The sequence below is a fragment of the Gekko japonicus genome, unplaced genomic scaffold (assembly GCF_001447785.1).
Source record: "Gekko japonicus isolate JY-2015 unplaced genomic scaffold, Gekko_japonicus_V1.1 scaffold308, whole genome shotgun sequence".
Taxonomy (NCBI): domain Eukaryota; kingdom Metazoa; phylum Chordata; class Lepidosauria; order Squamata; family Gekkonidae; genus Gekko; species Gekko japonicus.
The window spans coordinates 1,208,742-1,232,898 of record NW_015164673.1 but is presented as its reverse complement, the minus strand read 5'-3'; the positions used below and the strand labels follow the sequence as shown (position 1 = coordinate 1,232,898).

At 41.9% G+C, this 24,157-nt stretch overlaps 1 protein-coding gene across 3 annotated transcripts in view; it reads left to right on the top strand.

Moving 5' to 3' along the window:
• The first annotated feature begins 6,858 nt into the window (after window positions 1-6,858).
• Window positions 6,859-24,157, top strand: part of SLC7A2 (solute carrier family 7 (cationic amino acid transporter, y+ system), member 2) — a 35,475-nt gene continuing 18,176 nt past the window's right edge. Inside the window, exons 1-5 of one of the 3 annotated variants that reach the window (XM_015409250.1) lie at window positions 6,859-7,058; window positions 12,524-12,601; window positions 16,245-16,635; window positions 22,086-22,241; window positions 23,989-24,154. In XM_015409250.1, the coding sequence (XP_015264736.1) occupies window positions 16,260-16,635; window positions 22,086-22,241; window positions 23,989-24,154 (698 nt within the window). In that variant the 5' untranslated portion in view covers window positions 6,859-7,058; window positions 12,524-12,601; window positions 16,245-16,259. Of the gene's footprint in view, window positions 7,059-12,423; window positions 12,602-16,244; window positions 16,636-22,085; window positions 22,242-23,988; window positions 24,155-24,157 lie in introns of all 3 variants that reach the window. The other 2 variants (XM_015409249.1, XM_015409251.1) reach the window with 2 other exon arrangements.

Sequence of the window (24,157 nt, the reverse complement as noted above, 5' to 3'; positions counted from 1 at the left end):
ATGGCCTGAAACCAGACTGAAAGAAGTCTGGGGCAGATGAGTTATTTTGGAAGACATGGAGTAGTTCTACTACTGTTCTATTATCTTGCCCAGGAACAGCAAATTAGAGACAAGGAGATCCTGTTCTAAAACTGGTATGGGGAAGGAATGAGTGTTATAGCCAATATCCAGTGGGCATTGGCAGCAGCCATAGCACAGTATTGCACACATTTATATCACACTCTGAGGTCTGCTTTAGACTCTGACCTGCACCTGGCAAAACTAGTTTGACTGCGGAACACAACAGGACCTACAAAACGTTGTGAGCAGCAGTGCTGACCTGAACGTGCCGCCTGCAAGTCTTTGAAAAACTGTCCTTTGTAGACAAAATAAATGTAGAAGAAAATATTAAACTGATTGCAACTGCAAAGCGGGCACAATCACAGTTTCTTCCGAGTCTTGACAATTTAGTTAGTCTGTAATCTCATTTCCACCTAAAGACTGATTCTCCAATACTATGCTATTCTTTCTATTTTTAACATTGACAAACATTAATTTGCACGGTGAAAATAAATGCCAGGGAATGGAAGCTCTGGCCTTCGTACCCGCAGTAAGTTGTATGTAATTTGTGGAATGTTTAGCATCTGCACCTATAAAGGGAAAGGGGACAAGCCTTCAACGCTTGCTTGACTTGTCTGAGTCAAATGTAGAGCACATGGCCCTGTGCTGGCTGCCCAGACTATGCGCTCTGTACTCTGCACAGCACATACTTCAAGCAGTAGAGAAAGTTGCAACATATGTTTGGGTTAACAGAAGGTCATTTGACGCAGTCACTGCATGGCCAGTTTTAAAATCTCTGATCAAGTTCCTAATGTATTTCACAAGGTGCAGCGTTTAGCCATAACTGCATGCCCTCGTTAAAATGAGTGGTAGAATGGCTTCGTCAGCCTCCTTATGTCTATATTTTGTCGACCTTCCCAAGAAATTAGGACTTTAAGTAACTATGCTTTTGGGAGGGGGAAGGTGGAAGGTGGGGGGGGGGAAGTCTTTCATACCCTGTTACTGATACATTAAGTGCAAGACTGCTATTTAAAGTAAAGAATGCATCTTGAAAATGGAACTCTGTCTGGCATTAGTTGCTTCAGTTATAAATAAGTGTTTCTTGTACTCCAGAGTGGAGATTATACATTATCTTGAAGGGGGATATTATGTATTAAGTGTGTTGAAGTGGATTGGATGTCTGCTTTTTAATATCAGAGGTTAACGTTCTGTTGGAGAATTCTATCACAAGGGACCTTGCAGAGTTTGAATTAATTGTGATTTTATTCAACAACAACAACAAAAGCCGAACAAATCCTGAAAAACTGTACTACTTTAGGAGGCGAACAAATTTAGAGTCCAGTGGCATCTTAAAGACCAACAAAAGGTTTATTCAAGGTATGAGCTTTTGTGTGCATGAACACTTTATCAAATACACTGGAATGGCAGGCAAGGTTCAAAATTATAGCCAGAGAATGAACAGCAAATTAACATGTAACATGATGATGATCAAGATATGCAAAGTGAAAACTAAATAACAATAATACTTTGAATAAACCTTTGTGGGTCTTAAAGGTGCCACTGGACTCTAAATTTGTTCTAGAAGAAGAAGAGATTGGATTTATACCCCGCCCTTCACTCAGAGTCTCAGAGCGGCTTACAAACTCCTTGCCCTTCTCCTCCCCACAACAGACACCTTGTGAGCAGTGTTCCCTCTAAGCTGAGTTAGTGTGAGCTAGCTCACAGTTTTTTAGCCTCTGGCTCACACATTTTTGTCTTCGCTCAGGAAGGATGGCTCCAGAGCAGAATGATTTATGCAGCTGCCAAATCGCTCGCTCACAACGTTAATGCCAGTGGCTCACAAAGTAGAATTTTTGCTCACAAGACTCCACAGCTTAAAGGAAACATTGCTTGTGAGGTAGGTGGGGCTGAGAGAGCGCTTTCCAGAACTGCCCTTTCAAGGACAGCTCTTGTTAGAACTGTGGCTTGCTAAGGTCATCCAGCAGCTGCAATTGGAGGAGTGGGGAATCAAACCCAGTTCTCCCAGATTAGAGTCAGTGCACTTAAGCACTACACCAAACTGGCACTACATGAGACAGAGTCCCATGCCACACACCCTACCTAATGAGTTTTGGGGTGTCCTGCCTGGGTTTTTTTGTAGGGCTGGGGGCAGCAATTGGATGCTGGGGTAGGGATTTGGCCACTGCAGAGGAAGGAGGTGATTGGATGCAACTTTAGTTGTCATCCTGTGTTCCTTCAGGCCTTTGGGGTATAGCTGAGACAGTGGGGTGCCTCTCATTTTTTGCTTGCAAGGGTGCCTGTGGGCTACACCATGTTTTTTGCTGGCATAACCTTCCACCACTGATTGGGGGGGGGGGGAAACTTCTTAAGTTAAAATGGTTTGCTTAGAGAGCCAACTACCTCTTGCCATGCCAGTTTGGTGTAGTGGTTAAGTGTGCAGACTCTAATCTGGGAGAACCGGGTTTGATTCCCCACTCCTCCACTTGTAGCTGCTGGATGACCTTGGGCAAGTTCCATCAGAGCTGTTCTTGAAAGAGCAGATCTCTCAGAGCTCTCTTTGCCCCACCTACCTCACAGGGTATCTGTTGTGGGGAGGGGAAGGGAAAGGAGTTTGTAAGCCGCTCTGAGAGTCCAAGTGAAGGGTCAGGTATAAATCCAATCTCTTCTTCTCCCCAACTCGCCCACTGGCACTGGGACCTACACCAGTAGCCCACCAATGGGTGGCTGCTGTGGAGCTGTGACAGCTGGGAGGCACTTGGATGCTGCATCAGCCTAACCTTGCCTTACACTGACATTTCTTTTCATTTTATAGGTAAGATATAGTAGTTGTAAACCAGTGAAAGAAAGCTGAAGCTAGTTGCTGTTGAAACTACTGTTGCAGATAAACCAAGCAGTCCTAAACATACCAACTGGAACTAGATGCCACAGAATACAGCACAGTAAAACAAGGAATTTTCATGTAACATATGCATTCTGAACTCAAATCAGAGAAATTACACTTGGGCTGTAGTACGCAATATTACTTTTAACTGTAATAGTCTTTATGAAACCTTGGGATTCTTTGTCGATGTAATTTTCACATTCTCCCTGTAAAATCTGACATGGCAATGCATTTTTTTCAAGAGGTTACTGGGTATAAAGGAAAGTCAAATGTAATACAAAGGGTGAAAAAGAACTCCAAATGTTGCTAAAGGTGAATGTGGTAATTACATCAGGCAGACTTCACTTTGAGTTCCAGAAGTAGCGTAAAAATAGACATGCAGATTAGGTGGATGATGGCCACATGATCAGGAAAACTAAACGGTTCATGAGAATAAATCATCCCTTCTAACTTGTCAGCGATTCTTTAAGGAGGTAAGTGAGGCTAAAGTAGAAATAGAAGGGTTCGCTGATGTCTTGCACAAGAGATCACTGTAGAAACTTTAACCACCAGGTGAGAGGTAAAATAGTGTTATTGATTAAAAGCAACAAGACCTAGTGAATAAATAGAAGGGAATCCATTTCAGTAGTACAGGTTTTTCTTGAGATATAAATGCATATGCTCCAGGGGTCCACAGTAATACTCCATAGTGGTCAACGTGAGCATTCTTTCAGAGATGTCGAGTTAAACAGAACTTACTTCCAGGTGAGTGTGTTTAGGACTGCAGCCTTGGAGACCCATATCTCCTGAGATCTTTAATTTGGGCTAGTAGGAGGGTCAGTTCAATCTAAAAAAGTCATAAACAGTGGTTGGGATCTAGTCAGATCATTCAGTCATGCTCAGTTCTTGTCCCTCATGGTTTTTGTCCATGCAGGTCCAATGATCTCCAGCATAGCCTTCTTGGGTAGTCAAAGGGTACCTTCTATTTTTCTCATCAGCAGAAATGCTGGTTGGATCCCACCCAATAATTGGTGTCTTCTAAATAATAGACAGCCCAGTATAATTCCCATTTTAAAAAGTGACCATTTTGACCCTGGTAACTCTCTCCTTGTTAGTTTAACTGTTGTAATGGCTAAATTATGTGTCTTTCTCCTAAGTAAGATGGAAAATGGGACTTCCCAACATGAGATATTGGCAGAGAACGTCTTTTTTAAAAAAATATGAGTGGTCCAACATTGGACATAGTTTTGTGTTATCTTGTTCAAAATGTGCCTCTGGGAAATATTTTTTTACAGAATTTGTGAATTTTTTGAATGCTTGTCGGATGTAAGAATCTCTAGTTAAAGTAGTTTCTTTGAATATGGACAGACAGCACTGCTTGATATATAAGCCAAAGAGAATGGTTATGAATAATAAACACGCCTATCAAGCAATGCTCCCTCTAAGCTATGGAGTCTTGTGAGCAAATATTCTACCTTGTGAGCTACTGGCATTAATGTTGTGAGCAGGGGATTCGGCTGCTGCATACATTAGTTTGCTCTGGAGCCATCCTTCCTGAGCTAAGACAAAAATGTGTGAGCCAGAGGCTAAAAAACCGTGAGCTAGCTCACACTAACTCAGCTTAGCGGGAACACTGCTGTCAAGTCCCCACCATTCAAGAGGTGTGGCCAGGTTGCCTGCAATCCACACAAGCTTTTCTATTAGCAATTTTGCAAAGGAATGATACTTCCCGTTAAGATAATTAATCAAATTCAGTAGTAGTACCAGTATCTCTCTCCCCCTCTCGCTGGTCTAAGGTGACCCTTGTATAAAGTAGAGTGTAGCCAAGTACTCTGGCCTATCTCTAACCACACATTCCAAAGACTTAAGGACACAGGCTTACTTAAGAGAAGGTGTCAGTGTCTGCCAATTTCTCCTCTTATTTTGCCTTTTATTCTGTACTTAAGGGTCTCTAGAACCCCCTGGAACAAAATAGAGGGGAGGAGGCTCAGTGGGGTGTAGCAGGAAGAGAATTGGTGGGAATTTCTACCCCCTTGTCAGAAAAGTGCCCTTAAATGTTCAGAAAAGCATGGTTGAATACAGGCCTCCATATAGAGACACAGAAGCACTTAAAAAACAATCAACAAGAATAAAATATTTTATCCAACTATTGCATGTGTAAAACAGTTGCATATAAAAATGGAAAATAAAATACCTCAGTCCAGGCAGTGGTATGTGCATGCGCATCCTTGGAATTATGAAGTAAAATGAAGAAATTATTTCACCCATATAGGTATGCATTCATGCAAAGCTGAAAGCGAATGGGAAAAAATTCCGTTTTTAAAACAAAATTGTTTAACAGAGCAGATTTGCCCTTAAAATTTTAAACTGTGTCCAGCACCATTGATTGTGACTAGCAGGTGGGGGCCCAGTTCTCAATGCAATAAGTGCAGAAGTGGCAACTGGGAAGGAATGGCTGGTTTTATTTTGACTATTTAAATGTACCTATGCTACCCCTACAGAGCCTTTGTTGCTCAAAGAAGTATGAAAGGCCGTGGGCCATTTCCATGTGACTTCAATACTGTGGTTCCCAACCTTTTTGGTATAGTGACGCACAAATCCAAATTTACTTGGTATGGTGACTATGCATAATTTTTTTGCTACACAACCCAAAGTGGGGGGGGGGGGAGCTTTCCCAAGAAAGAAAGTGTTGATTCAATGCTGGCCCATAATAATTGATTTTAGTGCATTTGTTTTGAAAGAGCAAGGACGCAAAGTGTGTATTGACCCTTTATGTTGGTGTAGTACAAACAGTTACGTTGGCATTAAGGGGGTAATTGCAACCTTCTCCGTTCCAGCTTGTTTTCAGAGATATTTTGTGACTGCAGTACACTGTCCTGCAGGGTTGGAATGGGAGCAGTGTGGAAGGGAAGTGGGACGTCACCAGAAGAGCCTTCAAATTTCTTGACTCAAGGAAGTTCCCTGTGACAAAGTTCTAAGGCCTTTAACAGAGAATGCTGGGTTATTCTGCCATGGGGGGCTTCCCAGTGTCCTCTCCTTTTTTGTTGTTGTTAAAGAGAGATAAGCGCAGCCATAGAGAACCATGTCAAATACAAAAGATGTTCATCAAATGGGTGTTCACACTTCCTATCAAATTCAGCCATTTACTTCTTGGTTTTCTTTTGAAGAGGTATGTAGCCGAGTCAGTTCTTGAGAGAAAATCAGTCCATCGTTCGAGCTCTTTTGGGCAGAAATCTTTGAACCCCACAGCTGGCCCCTCAGGATGTATAAATGTGGTAAACGTAGCTACTTACCATCTTGTACCATGTTTTACTGCTTTGACCTGTTGTGATATTTGTCTTCCTAAGCCATCCATCCTGTTGGGGTAATCTGGGTCGAGTCAGAGTACAAAAGTTACCAAAAGTGTCCTCAGTCAACTAGATCCCAGTAATTTACTAAAGTGGGAATGACAACTAGGAAAAAAGGGGGATGGGTTGTTATAAATTTACTAGTCCACTAGACTTTGGCTAGTTGTATGTATGATAAATTTGCTTACCATCTACTTTTCAGTTAAACTTTCTAGCTCTCTATAGTAATTTCAGTAAGGACGAGAAATTAGCTGTAACTTTTTATTCCCCCTTCTGCTTCCTGTCCCCAGTCCTTACCACAGTCTTACTATATTCAGCATTTCCTCTTGCAAATGGATTGATTAAATTTTGACTACAAGAGTTTGTTCAAGGGCTATGCCTTTAAAAGGATAGATCCTCCCATAAATTGCTTAAAAAAATCACTGTTGTAGTGAAGAGCTGAGACTGCCCACAAGATTATGAGTACTTTCTTTAACTTGCTTGGGAACATCTGGAGAATGATATATAGTCATCGTTCCTCTAACCATTTTGGATTTGTTGAAAACCAGATTAAATTACTGGTGGCTGTTATATAGCTGCTAGGCTCTTCTGTCTATGAAAGTGGATTAAACCTCCCCTTCTGTAGACCTGAAGCAGCTTCCAGTGAAATATTTCTGTGACCTTCTCTGGCAGTTCCTGTATTTATTGACAAAGATAAGTACACTGCTATAGTTATTTTAGAAAATCGTAGCGGGTCACTGGGCAGCAATTTACAAGATCATTTCCCCCTGCCTAAAATTAAGGTGAATCAGAGTTTCTAAGGACTCCCTGAGGTGAGTGGCAGCATTTTTGAATATCACATGTTGTCTACTACAAAACAGAGACTTTTTGAAAAGTGGTACATATAGAAATACCTTGTATCCCTCAGGGGTTGTTCTTTTGAATAAGAAAATCCTTTTTTTCAACTAGTCAATTTTGTATGGATTGTTCTGTAGAGATTGCTGTGTTTATCATGTTATTGTGATTGCAAGTGTTTGTCACCGTGAAAATAAACTGAGCATTTCCCAATGGCATAAAGATTGCAATTTAGCTCTCTGCAGAAGTTGGCAGTAAGCTTCCCACTGCTTCCAGAATTGCTCCCTGTTACATGAGCCCTTTTCCTGTTATGAAGACTTTTTTTAAAGGTTTTTTTTTTAAAAAATGAACTACATTTTAAGGGAATATGTTAAATTGATGTAGAGATTGTGGTGATGGCAAGAATTTATGTTGAAAACATGAATTCTGGTTTTGGAATAGCAACTGTTGCAGAAGTGCATTGGGAGAAGTATCCATCTTCGTATGGGGTACAAACAGTGCCACTGAAATTTCTAATGTATGCTGCTGCTTAAAGTCAAGACAGCAGAATCTGAATAGAGTGTTACAAATGTGATGTATTATTATAAATTTACTTATTTAATTTAATTTGAACCCTGCCTTTCTTCCCAGTGGTGACCCAGAGTAGCTTACAATATTCTCTTCTCCTCCATTTTATCCTCCTGTGAGGTAGGTTAGGCTGAGAGTATGTGACTGGCCCAAGGTCATCAAGTAAGCTTCCATGGCACAAGTGGGGATTTGAACTTGGGTCTCTCCGACACGAGTCTGACTCTCTTAACCACTACACTACACTGGCTCCCTGGAATGGGTTTTGCCTGTAGCACTGATTAGTTTTGTGGAAGCGGGATGGTCATGGATTCAGTAAAGAACTTAATGTTCTTTGTTCCTTACATCAAAGTTGCAATTCCCATCACAGTTGTGAGAAAAGTAGTTTTGCAGTTTGCATTGAGCATGAGGTGGGAAGGGGGGAGCAAATGCAACGAACACTGCGGTTACCTAAAGCTGAATGCAGCCTGGGAGGGGTTGCAGCAGTTTCTGAAATCTGATACAAGGTATATAGTTTTGCTGCTTGTCTCTAGGTGTGTGCTTGCTTCTAATAGACTCTGCCTTGTATATCTGAAAGAGGGAAATATGAATATGGTGTCTATAGAAATAGAACAGTCTGATACAGCGTGAAAACTGAGGAATGCTGGTTAGCTTTAGGGCAGCACTTAACTGCAAAGAAGTGTGTTTTGGGGATCGGGTTACGTTATTCATGGCCTTCTTGGTCTTAGAGACAGGAGTTACAGAAAGTATAGATTTAAAGCAGAATTGTTAAGTTGCATAACTATGCAGACAGTCTGGGGGAACAACTGTTCACGCCCTTTTCCTAATTGCAGCATTTTGCAAAAACTACACCTTATGGTTTACGTAAAGCAGTCGCTTTGCCTTCTGACATACAGCCATGTAACATGTTTAAGCACTGCAGTGACTGTTTGCTTTTCATTGCTTAAAAGCAAATACGTGATTAAGAGCATTTGATTTAAGTAAACCTGAGGTACTGCTTGTAGGGCAAACAAAGTATGAAGTTCGTTTCCCAAATTAAGATGACGCCCATGATTTGGGACAAGAGATTTCCCTCTCCTCCTTTTCTCATTGTTCCTTGTAAGATATGCAGTTGCCAGAGAGTGGACTCAAGGGGCAAAATATAGAAGGAGGCGGTATATTGTAAATTAGCATTAAAATAATGGGCTAATTAATGGGCTGTGCTGTACTCTTCTTGTGGGAAATACAGAATGTTGTGCGCCCAGTCAAACAGCCTGTTCGTTTTGTTTTGGGGATCAGGATGTCCAACTACAACACTATGCTATAGCTGTTTGGTGGTGCAAGAAGAGGTAGAGCTTGTATGGGTAATGTTTGGTGCAGGCAATTGTACTAACTGAAAATCCCCGGGGCTTGCTTTCCCCCAAGTGTATTGCTCTTGCAATGTATGATCATGCTTCTGCTTGCAGCTGTCTTTTGAATCTTGTCCTGTCAGCGCTCAAAGCATTACTCTTCGATAATACCATGTCTAGCATAGTGTTCTCAATTGTCCACTAAAAATGGGTGAACATCAAAGGGGAAAAACATTTTTTTAACTGACGCTACACTGGAGAGGATAATCGTTGCCTAAATCCACATAGTGAGTGGATTTTTAGGAGCTGATATCTGGCGCTGCATGCATTGTGAGTTCCGGTGGGTAGCTCAGAGCCGGTTTGGTGTAGTGGTTAAGAGTGACAGACTCTGATATGGAGAAATGGGTTCGATTCCCCACTCCTCCACATGAAGCCAGCTGAGTGATCTTGGGTCAGCCACGGTTCTCTCAGTCCCCGAAATAAACCTAGCTCACCACAAAAAGAGCTAGAGGTTCAAGCTACCAGACCATCCTCGGCTCTCTTGGCTGTATGACCACTGCCATCCTCTTGATTTGAGGAGAGAGAAATGGGAGGAACTTTTTCTCGAGTGAACTGTTCAAAGGGTTTAAGATAGGTTTATGTACCGACCTATGTATTCTTTCACTTAATTAAAGAAGAAGAACAAGAAGAGATTGGATTTATACCCTTCCCTTCACTACCCAAAGGTGTCTCAGAGTGGCTTACAAACTCCTTTCCCTTCCCCTCCCCACAACAGACACCCTGTGAGGTAGGTGGGGCTGAGAGAGCTCTTGCCAGAAACGGCTCTTTTTCAAGAACAGCTCTTATCAGAACTACGGCTTGCCCAAGGCCATCCAGCCAGGTGCAAGTGGAGGAGTGGGGAATCGAACCCGGTTGTCCCAGATTAGAGTCCGCGCACTTAACCACTGCACCAAACTGGCTAAAAAGAACAACAACTCAAAGTGTTCCAGAAGTGCTTAGGCGATGGGAGGTAGACGTATATTACTCTTCGTGGGCACAGCCCCAAAAGTGCCTGTCACAGTCATGTCAACATGTATTTGCATTTATTACATCAGTGTTGCTTATGCTGCTGGGAGGTAACTTCAGCTTTTCTAAGGTTCTGCTTGAAATGCTGCTGAAATGCACAACTCCAGTTTGGCCAGAGGCCATGGCAGGACAGAATAAACATCTGCTCTGTGGGCAATGATATCTTCTCAAACTCTCTCAGAAGTTGTTATCAATACACAACCTCCATGATTACAGGCAGAAGGCTAGTCTTGATGACTGGAAGGACAAGCAGGTAGGAAGTGCCCCCCCAGCCCAAAATGGTAATCAGATTTCAGGCACATCATATGTATGGAAAAAGTACTCTTGCATGAGTTGGACATTGAGCATAGGTAAAAGGTAAAGCTTCCCTTGCTCGAAAGCCAGTCGAATCCGACTCTGGGGTTGCGGTGCTCATCTCCGTTTCAAAGCCGAAGAGCCAGCGCTGTCCGAAGACATTTCCGTGGTCATGTGGCCAGCATGATTAAACACCAAGGCGCACAGAACGCTGTTACCTTCCCACCGAAGTGGCACCTATTTATCTACTTGCAATTTCTTGCTTTCGAACTGCTAGGTTGGCAGGAGCTGGAACTAGAGACGGGAGCTCACTCCGTCACGCGGCACACTCGGGTCTCGAACTGCTGAACTACCGACCTTCCACAGCCTGCAGTTCAGCGTCTTAACCACTTGAGCCACCGCAGCTCCTTGACATTGAGCATATTTACATTTAATTGTACATTATTACCTATTAAAGTGGATGGACATTTTTGATGTGTTCCACAAAGCATCATTTTTATATTGAGTTTTTCTCTTGCTTTTTGATCGTGGCGTAAGGTTGCAAACACTTCACCAAATATATTAAGTGTGAATCACTCTTCTTACAAAAGGTGCAAGTATAAAAGTTTGGGAAGCTTTTGATTGTTGGATAGGGTGTAGGCAATTTTGCCTGTATATACTTGTATCATTGAAGATTGTCTTCAGAAAAAAATGAATCTGTTCTGTTGATGTGCCAGAAAACCTCAATATCAGCTGATTTAAAGAATTAGTGGATTAACTGTCTGCCTTTTATTGAGGTTTTTCACATGTAATTCTTCAGTTCAGTGCCCATTGACAGAACTATGAGCTCAGTTGTAACTTAGTAAGCAGAAGGTGCTGTTCAGAGTTAGCTTTGAAGGCAATTATGAATGCTTTGGTTTTTCATTCCTTGTTCCAATAGTATTCTGTATTTTGTAATGACCAATGGCTTTATACAATAAACCTCTACCTACTTACCTACCTACCAGTAAAAAGGTAAAGGTAAAGGTTCCCTTGCTTGAAAGCCAGTCAAATCCGACTCTAGGGTTGCGGTGCTCACCTCCGTTTCCAAGCCGAAGAGCCAGTGCTGTCCGAACACATTTTCGTGGTCATGTGGCCGGCATGACTAAACACCAAGGCGCACGGAACGCTGTTACCTTCCCACCGAAGCGGTACCTATTTATCTACTTGCAATGTCTTGCTTTCGAACTGCTAGTTTGGCAGGAGCTGGAACTAGAGATGGGAGCTCACTCCGTCATGCGGCACCCGGGTCTCGAACTGCTGAACTACTGACCTTCCACAGCCTGCAGTTCAGCGTCTTAACCACTTGAGCCACCGCAGCTCCTTACCTACCAGTAGGACGCCAGAAATAAAATAAGCTCGAAAAGCAAAGTACACTTAACTCTCCTCTCTGTGATCAAAATTTGTCCCCTTCAGTTAATGAACTGATGTTTCAGTCCAGATACTTTCCTTGATTTGCATGAAGAAGCTTACGTCTGCACATTTATGGCTTGCAGGATTAGGAATCAAAGTCCTAAAAAAGATGCATATCATGTGGATGGGGATGGTCTCTGCCTACAGCACATTGCTTTCAGTACTGGATAGGCATCCCATCGACATTCTAATACAATGAGTGATAGTGCAAATAACATTTTTTACAGGCAACTAGAGCAGAACTTCCCAGGCTAGCCCTGTCTCATCAGATCTTGAAAGCTAAGCAGGCTCAGCCGGGCTAACGGAGAACATTCCGGAAGTCCAGGGTTGCTGTGCAGGGGGCCGGCAATGGCAAACCACGTCTGATCGTCTCTTGCCTTGAAAACCCTATAGGGTTGCCCTAAACTGTATGCAGCTTGATGACACTTTACACACAGAGAGCGCTTATAACTGATCTATTAATTAAGCAGATCAAAGCGTCTGTCATCAATAAATATGTATTGGTATTAAACTAGTTTTGTGGGCATGTGTTTTTACAGAAGACGGAGTCTTTGTTTAAAGGGGGGGGGAGAGTAACCATGACTTCATGTTTTGTGTATATAATAGGAATGATTTATATGAATAGCAAAACTTTTTTTTTTTCTTTTTGGGTTTGGCAAAGAGCCGGGTAAGCTCCGTGTCATCCAATCACCTGTGGCTGCTTTTCCTCCACCCCCTCGGAGCATGCAGCTTCACACCACCTACTGTTTCCACTTTTTAAGGCAGATATTTAAGTAAAACCACCCTGAACATTTGCTGCCTCCGTTTACAGATAACCAGGAGTTGAATATTATTGTTGGGTGAGTAGAGGCTGGGCTGAAAAGAAGTTGGTATTTTAAAGTGGGAGGCTGGTAAAACTAATTTTGAATCTGTATAGTATCTGAGGCTTAATTTTCGTATAAATGGTTTAGCAATTTAGAAACTGTTTGTTGAAGTGGGTTCTTTACTGAAATGATTATTTGAGTTTAAAATCCGTACTGAAGATATAAACAGGAAAAATATCTTGACAACCCCCCCCCCCCTTTATGGAATGTCTCTGCTTTTCTGAACAATGTTTTCCCTTTGTAGATTAACAACATACCACCTAGCGTGAGCATAGTTTAATGTTCTCTTTTCAAAACAGAAAAACAAATGATTTGCCCAGCTGGAAGAGGATAAGCTAACACTGAAAGCCTAAACCCATTCAGCGAAATAATCTAATAAATGAATAATCTAATTAGATTAGTTAAGAACAATGAAAACAAATGTTTTGTGAAGGGGGTTTCTCTTGGATTGCTTTCAGTGTTTCATAAATTCTGTTTTGGCCATTTTTACCACGTTTACGGGGCAATTCTAAACAGTTAAATCTTTTAAACCCCACTGACTTCAGTACAAAGGTATAACACTGTTTAGGGTTTCACTGCTAGAATGTAAAATGACGACAGATGGGCTCTGTAGGTGTAGCATAATCAAAAGCCTGCAGGAACCGCATTTTAAACGATGTGTTAAAAGTAGAAGACAGTTTGAGAGCCAGGTTAGTGACAGCTAAGGTTGGCTTACCTTTTTCTCTTCTGAATCAGGAATAGGCAGCTGCTCTGATGTGGTAAGTGGGGTGGGAGGAATGCATCGCCTCTGAAGAATTGTTTTTTAAAAACTCTTTAAAAATCACAAATCTATGGCACATGGTTGGGAGAGAGTTATCTTCTGTGTCACAAATGAGGGCACACACTCCACCTAGAGAAGACCCTGTAACATACCACTATGCTCTGAAGAGCATTCAGAAGGACAAGTGGGTTTTCCTGCAATCACTACACAATATTTCTGTTCTGAGCACTTAAAAAATGGGATATGATCCCTGCCACAGAATCACTGTGTTTAAAAACAGATGTCTGAAATACTTCTAAGTGAGTAACAGTTGCTCACTTAACTGTGGCTGTTTGGAAGAGGTCTGACAAGGGAAAACTTGGCGGCAGCATTGTGGGAGAGAATACCTAGTATGGAGTGAGATGACGATGTGAGAGGATTATGGGTTTGAATTTACCTATTTCGAGTTAGGGTTAGGGAGGAACTGAGTTGGGTGGTGAAAGCTGGAACAGCACTGACCTTGTAAGATCTCTTAGCAGGAGGAAGTAGGACTAGCGAGTCTGGCGAAAGAGTCATTTAATTGTAAGAGGAAAGGGAGCTCTCTTGTGGTTGAGACACAAGAGTGTTAAAGTATTGGGTAATTTTAGATTGGGAGCTTTTTGAGAAGTATATGGTACAATAAAAATCTGTCCAGATGAGAACAGGAATGAATGTACATTGAAGGAAATCAATAAAAACTAACAACCAGTTTTGTGGAATGTACTATGGTAGTAAAAGAGGAAGCAGACTGGATTTTAAATAGTATTTAGAAGCAGTATTTCCAATATGGGCTGAAATAAAGATGGAGAGTATACCATGAACACATGTAGTAGAAAGATGCTTCTACGACAATGAAATATGTTAGATGATATACTCTTAACTTCATTTTGTCATGCTTTGTAACTAAATTAGATCTGCAATATTTGAAGACGTGCTTACTTTACGGAAGCAATGAAATAGAAAGGAATTCTGTATTCCTTCCTTCAGTGATATAGTTCTGTTGGCCATAGTCTTAAGACTAAATTCTGTTTCATTACATACAATAGAGAAAATATGCAAAAATTCTTAAAATTCTCTGAAGAGGCTATGTCGGATGTGCATAGAATGAAATCCCACACTCAAATTACCTATGGAAGAGGACATAAGGTTGCCAGCTCTGGGTTGGGAAATACCTGGAGATTTGGGGGTGGAGCCTGAGGAGGGCGGGGCTTGGGGAAGGGAGGGACTTCGATGGGGTATGATGCCATAGAGTCTACCTTCCACCTTCCAAAAATGGCCATTTTCTCCAGGTGAACTGATATCTATTGCCTGGAGGTCACCTGTAATAGAGGAAGATCTCCAGCTACCACCTGTGGTCTCGCAACCCCAAGAGAACAGGATATCATGGTGTCATTTCTCTTTATAGTTTATATACACTATTTATATAGTTTATTTATATTTATATAGTTTATTTACACACAGTCGTTTATTTGTTTACAGTATTTATAGTCTGCCTTTCTCACTTAGACCCAGCCCTGTAGCTAGGGAATTTGGGGGGAGGGGGCCTTGGGGGGCCTGCAAGCTAATTAAATGAAAGTACAGTGCAAGTGGTACATTGGAGCACTTTGGGGGCAGCCTGGGGGGGAGGGGCCCAGAAGAAACACTAGGGGGCCAGGCCAGGTGGGCCCCATGTTAGCTATGGGCCAGACCCAAGGTGGAGTACACAGTCTAAGCCAATGGAGTCTTGTATACTGTGACATCCAATAAGCATAGTAATAGGATTATGATTACAGAAATTAAGACCAAGTAAACATTTATAACAAAACTGAAACAAAACATAAGTATTAACATGGCATATTAAATAATGAAGAAATTACAAAATAGGGTCACACATACAGGAATAGATGGTATGCACTGTCCACAGTAGCATCGTCCTCGGTAGTATAGTGACCCTGAATGGTTACATTTATGTAGTTGGGTGTAGTGATGGATATGCCTTCTTCTAAGCCTTTATTTTTAAACATGGCATGCCTTACAGCCACTTTCAAGATTAACATTAAAATGGGCAGCCATATACACATATTTTGTAGGAAAATTGATGCTGTAGAAGAAGAGGAAGAAGAGAAGAGATTGGATTTATACCCCGTCCTTCACTCGGAGTCTCAGAGCAGCTTACAAATTCCTTTCCCTTCCCCTCCCCACAACAGACACTCTGTGAGGTAGGTGGGGCTGAGAGAGCTCTTTCCAGAACTGCCCTTTCAAGGACAGTTCTTGTTAGAACTGTGGCTTGCCCAAGGTCATCCAGCAGCTGCAAGTGGAGGAGTGGGGAATCAACCAGAGGTAGGTGGGGCTGAGAGAGCTCTTTCCAGAACCGTCCTTGAGAGAACAGCTCTGACAGAACTATGGCTTGCCCAAGGTCACCCAGCAGCTGCAAGTGGAGGAATGGAGAACTAAATCTGGTTCTCCCAGATTAGAGTCTGCACACTTAACCACTACACCAAACTGGATTACCTTTGTTTCCCTATTCATTATAAAATTGAGATTTAGAGAAAACATATATGGGAAGGGACTCTAAGACACTATGTTCTCTCCGGTTCTAAGTTTAAGTTTTGACCTGTTAGTTTTTACAAACTTTTGGCTCCATAAAACTCCATATTAAACAGGTAGCACCCAGATACTAGTTTCCCAATCCTCAACCTAGAAAGCAAAATCAATCTCTTAAAGCTTTGAGATTTTTATTTGCTGGTGGTTGGAACGGCCGTAGTTTCACTGAAATGTACCTTCTGTTATACAACAATAAATACGAAGTTAACAAAATGCATATCTTATTTATTGTGATCATCTTTTTAATTTCCCCCCCAGCATTCTTCATCCAAAATGATAACTTGTGGACCAGCCCTGTCATTTGTGCGGTGCCTTTTGAGAAGAAAAATCATCACTCTGGACAGCCTTGAAGATTCCAAATTATGCCGCTGTTTATCTACGGTGGACCTTATTGCTCTCGGCGTAGGAAGCACCCTGGGGGCAGGTGTTTATGTCCTTGCTGGAGAAGTGGCAAAGGCTGATTCTGGGCCCAGTATTGTTATTTCTTTCCTCATAGCCGCCTTGGCTTCTGTGATGGCAGGTCTCTGCTACGCTGAATTTGGTGCGCGTGTTCCAAAAACCGGCTCTGCCTATCTCTATACTTACGTAACCGTTGGGGAACTCTGGGCTTTTATCACTGGCTGGAATCTCATTTTGTCCTATGTGATAGGTGAGTCTGGGGCCAAGTTGGGGGGAATATGGCAGTCAATGGTCTACTTGGATTTTTGTTTCCCAGTTGCTACTGTAAAATTGTCAGTCTTTTCCCTTTTATGCACGGGCAAGGCAGAGATCTGTCTCTTCTGAAAGCACTCTAAATCGACCTGATCTTTTATGGTTTGTTGACAGTAGCATGCCTAGCAGCTTACAGCACCAGAGGACAATGCTGTGGTTTGGGATTTGAGAGGATGGATGAGTTAATGGGCTAAGTAGAAGAGTTTGTCAAGCTAGATTTATTTAGTTTATTTTACTGATTTGCAGTAATTTATATATCCACCTGAGCATCTCAGGACCCAAGGCACTGTACATAGTGACATCAGTATTCATGGTTCCTTAGAGTACAAGAAGACTGATCCCTGCCCTGAGGACAATTTACCATTTGTCATAAAGGAGGAGAGGGAGAGGAAGGTAGGGGAAGAATTCCAATTACATGAAGCTGCCTTATACAGAGACAGACCATTGGTCTATCAGGGTCAGTACCATCTACTCTGATTGGCAGTGGGTCTCTAGGGTCTAAGGCTGAGATCTTCAAATCACCTGCTTCCTGATCATTTAAGCTGAAGATTTCACCTGAGAACTTTGCATGCAGTATAGAGGCTCTACTGCTGAGCCATGGCCCCCTCCCATAAGTCTTTGTTTCAGTATGGAAGGGAGGTTGTGGCGGGAGGTAAGAGAGATGGCATCACACAAGCAGAGGTCATTTCGGGGGGGAACGCGGGGGAACACAGTTCCCCCGGGTGAGGTGCAGGAGGGCGGGGCACATGATGAAGCCCCGCCCCCTGCTTCCGGCCGCCCCGCTTCCAGCCCTCATTCAGCCAGGAGAAGGCAGGAGAAGAGGGAGGCTAAGTTGCTTCCTCCCCGCCTCTCCCCACCCCTGCCTGCCTGGGGCCAGGGAGGGCCTTGGCGGGGCTTCCTTGCACTCCCACTGGCCTTGCAGGTCCACCGCCGGGCCCCTGATGTCAGGGTGTGTGGCATATGCTAATGAGTTATGCTAATGAGTTCCCCTAGCTCTTTTTCTACGAAATGACCCCTGCACACAAGTATTCTCCAAAGTATTCTTGAAGGTCATAGGAGTCATTAGAAGGAGCAGGAGGCTTTTGGACAGGTTGGGGTGATAGAGATGGAGGAGTGATGGACACAGGGAGAGGTGTGTTTGAATGTCAGAGCGGAGGTTTCGTGTCCAGGAGGGAAGGAGAGGGCAGATCGTGGAAGGCTTTGAAGGTAAGGGCGAGGAGTGTGTGCTGGATCCAGGAGAGTTCAAGAAGTGAATGTAGGGATTTAAGGTAGGGATAGCACATGGTCACAATAATAAAGTAAGGGGAGTGATTTTTTTTTTCTTTTTTGCAGTGGTGGTGGATAGAGATAAGGGGGATGATTAGTGATTCTTCTTAGTGATTGCAGTAGTTTGCCCAAGTGTGACCCAGGGTTCTTGCTGTGGGGATGGAAAGGAAGGGCTGTATTTTCACTGTATTGTACAAGGGAGAAAACCAAGATGACTGGATGACAGACTGTATATGCAGAGCAAAGGGGAACTGCAAATATGCCAAGGCTTTGTGGATAGTAATGCTGCCAGTGGAGAGTGCATGAGGAGCTCAGACTTGGTCTGCTCACTTCCTCTGCGTTACATCCTCAATAGTTCAGTAATGCTAAGAACATACAGAATGCATTGTAGCCACTGAACCTATCAAATATCTGGGGATAAACATGGGAATGGTTATGGGGAAAGGCACTTAAGTTCGCAGCCAGTCAGTTGCTGGGAGAATTGGTATAAGATGTTTTTCAGATGATGTATTACTCTGACGGATATCTATCTATCTATTTATTTATTTATCAAATTTATACCCCGCCCTCCCCGCCGAAGCAGGCTCAGGGCAGCTTACAGAAAATTAAACCATATAGATGTCTGTTAAAACAATCACAAAATCTTCTAAAACAATCCAAATGATATAAAGTGCTAGTACATATTGGTGTGGCAATAATAATTATGATGATGTTTGGCAATGGCGGCAGCAAGTTTTTGTCCTATCCAATTGATCTGCTTCTCATTCTGTTTCTTATGTGGCTGGCTCAGGCTGTTGTTGGTGACTCCGAAAGGCAGGCAGGGCTCACAGTTAATTATTGGGGGGATGGCTCCTAGTTGAAGGCCTGGTGGAAGAGCTCTGTCTTGCAGGGCCTGTGGAACTGGCCCTGATCTCTTCCGGGAGCTCATTCCACCAGTATGGAGCCGCCACTGAAAAAGCCCCTGCCCTGGTTATAGCCAGCCTGGCGTCTTTAGGTCCCAGGAGGGTAAGTCGATTTTGGGACCCTGACCACAATGCTCTCTGGGGAACATGTGGGGAAATGTGGTCCCTCAGGTATGTGGGCCCCTGACCATTAAGGGCTTTAAAGGTAAGAACCAGCACCTTGAAGTGGATTCAGTATGCTGTTGGTAGCCAGTGAGAAAGTAGAGAAGAATTACAAAGGAAAATGCTGGAAATGTCAAGACATAGACGGAACTTTTTACCTTATGTGGTGGACTTGCAAAAAAGCAAAAAGATACTGGATGGAAATACATAGGGAAATGCAGAATATATTAAAATTCAAATTTTCTGTGGATGCTCAGAATACGTTACCAGGAATATTGCCCAACAAATTACCAAACTTTTGGAAGAGATATTTAAATATATGGTGACAGCAGTTAGAATTATTTATGCAGAAAAATGGAAATCAGATGGCTGTCTAAGCTTAGAAGAATGTGAAAACAAAGTTGCTGATTATGCAGTACTGGTGAAATTAACAATTTATTTGAGAAACAGATCCATCTCGAAATTTGAGGAGAGATGGAGTGTCTATTATGTAAGCAGGAGATAAACTTAGAATGAGAAACAGTTTTAAAATGGTCTATAAATGTATTGTAAGGTATACAAATGTAGTATAATGCAGAAAAAGGAGAACAAGTTTTGAATATAAATGTACAAGGAAATGGATTTTGAATAAAATATTTATTAGCTTTTATTGCGTGATAGATACTAGATTTTCCTTCAAACTTTGGTGTATTAAAAGTTATAATAACAAGTATGTAGTATTTATGAAATATGTAATGTGAAGTATGTATTAATGATGGAACTATTGTAGAAAATGTCTTTAAAATTCTAATGAAGGGGATGTTGGGGAGAAGTATTTCTTTATTTCCTTGTTTATAAATATAAATTGTTTCAGCCCTGCTAAAAACACGAGTGGAGATACTTCTAGCCATGACATGTAGCTGTAAATTGAAGGTTTGTGAGCTGCTTTCATACATTACCCTTTCCCTAGGCCCTGTGTTGCTGGCTAGAAAGTGAGTGACTGTTTATAACTGAGTCCCTTTGGTTTTATTTTATTTATTTCTGAGTTGCCAAGTGTTGGACATACTTGGGCTTATGGAAAATGTAACTTATGAAATGCACCAGCCTTCAACTGTAGCTTTGTATGGCCATGGAATTCCATTCTTTTGACAACTGTGGGGCACTTTAAAGGTGTATGAGAAGCAAAAAGCTGAGCCTTCTTCCCAAGTAGATGGGTGGGAAATCTAGACATGGCTTCTCTTCCCCTGCCGCACCCATTTTTCTTCCGCTTGGGAGAAGGATGAAATAATGGAATTTGTGCTGGAGGAGAAAATGTGCATGAGGATCCTGTGGCCCGTTCCCAGCCTCTTAATTGTGGTTAGCAGATTAGAAGCCATAATCTCCCACTCCTTTCATTTCAAAAAAGGAGGAGAGAGGGGAGGCTCTTTAGATTGGAGGAAGGCTTCAAACTTTTGCTCTGCAGGTTGTTAGGATCCAGTCTTGGGCTGTCAACTTGGGATAATAGATGGCCTCACCTAGGGGTACTGGACTGAGTGCACAGGCCTGAGATTACTCTGGGTAGCAGATGACTGTTGTCCTCCTAAACATCTGATAGTAGTGTGGTGCAGTGTTTAGAGTACATAAGAACATAAGAGACGCCAATGTTGGATCAGGCCAATGGCCCATCCAGTCCAACACTCTGTCACACAATGGCCAAAAATACCAGGTGCCATCTGGAGGTCCACCAGTGGGCCAGGACACTAGAAGGTCATTAGAATATCAGACTATGACCTGGGAGACGGAAGTTCAAATCCCCACAACTGCCGTGAAGCTTGCTGGTTTGTGTTGGGCCAGTTACTCTCTTTTCACCCTCACCTCCCTCACCAGATTGTTGCAAGAAGAAAAGTAGAAGGGAGAACCAGGTACATTGCCCGGAAGGAAGGGTGGGATAAAAATGTGTTAGATAACTACTGATACATCTGTGCTTTCTGAGAGCAACATAAAACATTTGTTTATGGTTTTGGTGAAGAAGTCTTGGCTCCTGATGTACTGGCTGGCATCCAGCATACTGAATACTTCCTAGAGGAACTATTCTGCACCTCCTGTCTGTAACTGTTGTGTGATTACAGGGTGTGGTGCTGTATTTCATTTTGCACTCAGACATGGAGTAGTAAAAGGATGTGTGTATTATTGCATCCTGTGGAGTGCCACAATAACTCATTTTGGAGACTGCTCAGTTAGCTTGGTATAGAAAGCAATAGCTATGCTAGAAATGAAATTCTAGAACTGCCATTCCATGTAAGGCCCTTTTCGATGCCTCCACTCAAGAGTGGCCCAAGTAATCTTGGGAATGTAGCTGTACAGAGGAAAATATTTCTGGTTACAGTTACTGAATCCACAGTACCAGTTCACATGAATGGAGAGCCGTATTTTTCACCTACTTTACTGATTTGCTTGGCTGCAAGGAAGTAACAGATGTAAGCCAGGACACCGTGGGTCAGGCAATGGGTTGGATCCAGTCAGCTTTTTCAGTTAGTCTCCCTCAGTTCTCCTCCTTACTTCAGCCCCTGTACTAGAAGGCTTTTGTCCATGTAGGGGACCCTTCCTTCCATTTTCTCCCAACAGAAAAGGCGGTTGGATCCAACCTATAATGTCTTCCTCATGGCTGTTTCCCCCAAGGGATGGGCATGGGCCATTCAGAAGGATACTTTTTTCTTTCTTTTAAGTTTCTCAATCTGCTCAGTGACATACTGAAAAAAATGAAATCATCATTTTCCATTATCTATTACTTTAGTATTATAGCATCTCAAACCAGGCCTTTTATTACCACCGTATCCAGATTTTGGAGCACGAATTACATTTTGTCTGACTTCCAGAGAAGTGGAGTGCATATCATAGTGGAGGACCTAATAGAAAACCATGTATACACTAAAGAAGGACCAAAATCATCAAGAGGTCTAGGTTTAGGATTTGAAATTGTTAACATATTTTGAAAGAAATGCAACTAAATGCTACTAGGCAATAATTGTCACTCTTTTTTGCTTTAAAAGGCTAGCTCTGATCTGCAACATTTACAACTTTCCCCTCCTATTTCATTAAGGGACATCCAGTGTAGCAAGAGCATGGAGTGGCACCTTTGATGAGCTACTTGGGAAACAAATTGGTTATTTTTTTAGAACCTACTTCAGAATGAATTATTCTGGTCTAGCAGAGTATCCAGATTTTTTTGCAGTCTGTCTTATATTACTCCTGGCAGGTAAGATATATTAACATTTTATTATCTTCAGTTAAAGAGAAGACTCCATTGTGATCATATGAAATGTTTCTTTGCCCCCGACACTACATATTTATAATGGTGATAATCTGATTAATTTGGGGGCCAACCCCCCAACTTTGGTTTTTGTATTAAGACTGAAGAGTTTATTTGACTTTTTAAAACACTATTTTAAATGGACTTTGTTGTCAGACTTCAGTAGAAATAGTCTAGTAATTTTCAGTGGAAAATTGTGGGTTTGTTTGCATTTGTGTGTGGATATTTCTTATGTACAAATGCAGTGTGGTTTTAGAATTTGCATTGTAATCCAGTGCAGCGGGTCCTGTGAGAAACCCATGGAGTTCTTAAAATATAGCTAAGGCTCAGCTGGATCATTGGCAGTCCAGCAATCCTGTAGCATGTACTAGGGCAGAAGTCCATTCACATGTCTTTTCTTTCATTGGGTAGTATTTGCATACATCCCATTTCAACAGTCTTTCTGTTTCAAAAACCATAAGAACTAAGGGAACTGGATAGTATACATGTATATCCAATACAGATAGCGGTTGAGTTTATGGAGGGACTTGAATGTCTTTGCGTGCACATAAATTGTTATCTGTTTATGTATTTAAAATATTCATATACTGCTTTGCTGAAAACAGTGGCTTAAAGCTGTTCCCATAATGCTCTTCATAAAACAAAAGGACATATTAAAACCATCAGATCAACAAATAACACATAATAACAGGAACCAGCAAACAATAGTAACAATAAACAAAATTGAATACCCTTCTAAACGCTGCCAAAGGTGCTGCTGCTTGCCCTTCTTTTAACATTCCATTCCATAGGATGGGGCTGCTACTGAGAGACCCTGAATTTGGGCCAAAACAGAAATTCTGACTTGGTGAATGTATGGACTGGCCTCTAGAGCCATCTTTTTTTTTTTAATAGTATATTTTATTGTTTTCTACATCACATGTTCATAACACAAATATCATACAGTTCTGGAATGGTATACAAACTATTCCTTCCATTTTGGTGTAGTGGTTAAGTGCGAGGACTCTAATCTGGGAGCCAGTTTGGTGTAGTGGTTAAGTGCGAGGACTCTAATCTGGGAGAACCGGGTTTGATTCCCCACTCCTCCACTTGCACCTGCTGGATGACTTTGGGCAGGCCATAGGTCTGATAAGAGCTGTCCTTGAAAAAGAGCAGTTTCTGTCAGAGCTCTCTCAGCCCCACCTCCCTCACAGGGTGTCTGTTGTGGGGAAGGGAAGGGAAAGGAGTTTGTAAACTGCTCTGAGACTCATTTGGGTAGTGAAGGGTGGTATATAAATCCAAGCTCTTCACTTCTCTTTTTTACTCTATAGCACTGCCAGTGTCTACTTAATATAAATAAAATTATTTTCTTATTCACTACCAGTGATTGCTTGTTAAACAATTGCTATCATCTCCTCGAACTCCTAGACAAATAGTACATAATTTAATAAACAGATAACTATTGATTATTATTTTATATCAGTTAAGCTTCTACAATGTTTCCTTCATAAGTCTCAGACTGTTTCTCATAATATTCTAAGTTTTGTAGTCTTTAATTGCTATAATTTAAACAGTGTCTGTTTCTTCATAGTGGAGGAGCTATCTAACATAAAGAGAAAGTATTGTAAAACAGTAACAGATGTAAATCCATATAGAAATGTTGTAAAGCAGAGCTTTTATGATGTAGTCATTAATAATGTCTGATTTTTTATAGGCTTGTTATCATTTGGAGTAAAAGAATCTGCTTGGGTGAATAAAGTCTTCACTGCCATTAACATCTTGGTCCTCCTCTTTGTGATGATTTCTGGTTTTGTGAAAGGAGACATGAACAACTGGAAGAAAACTGAAGAATATCTTATAAACTACACAGTATACATACAGTA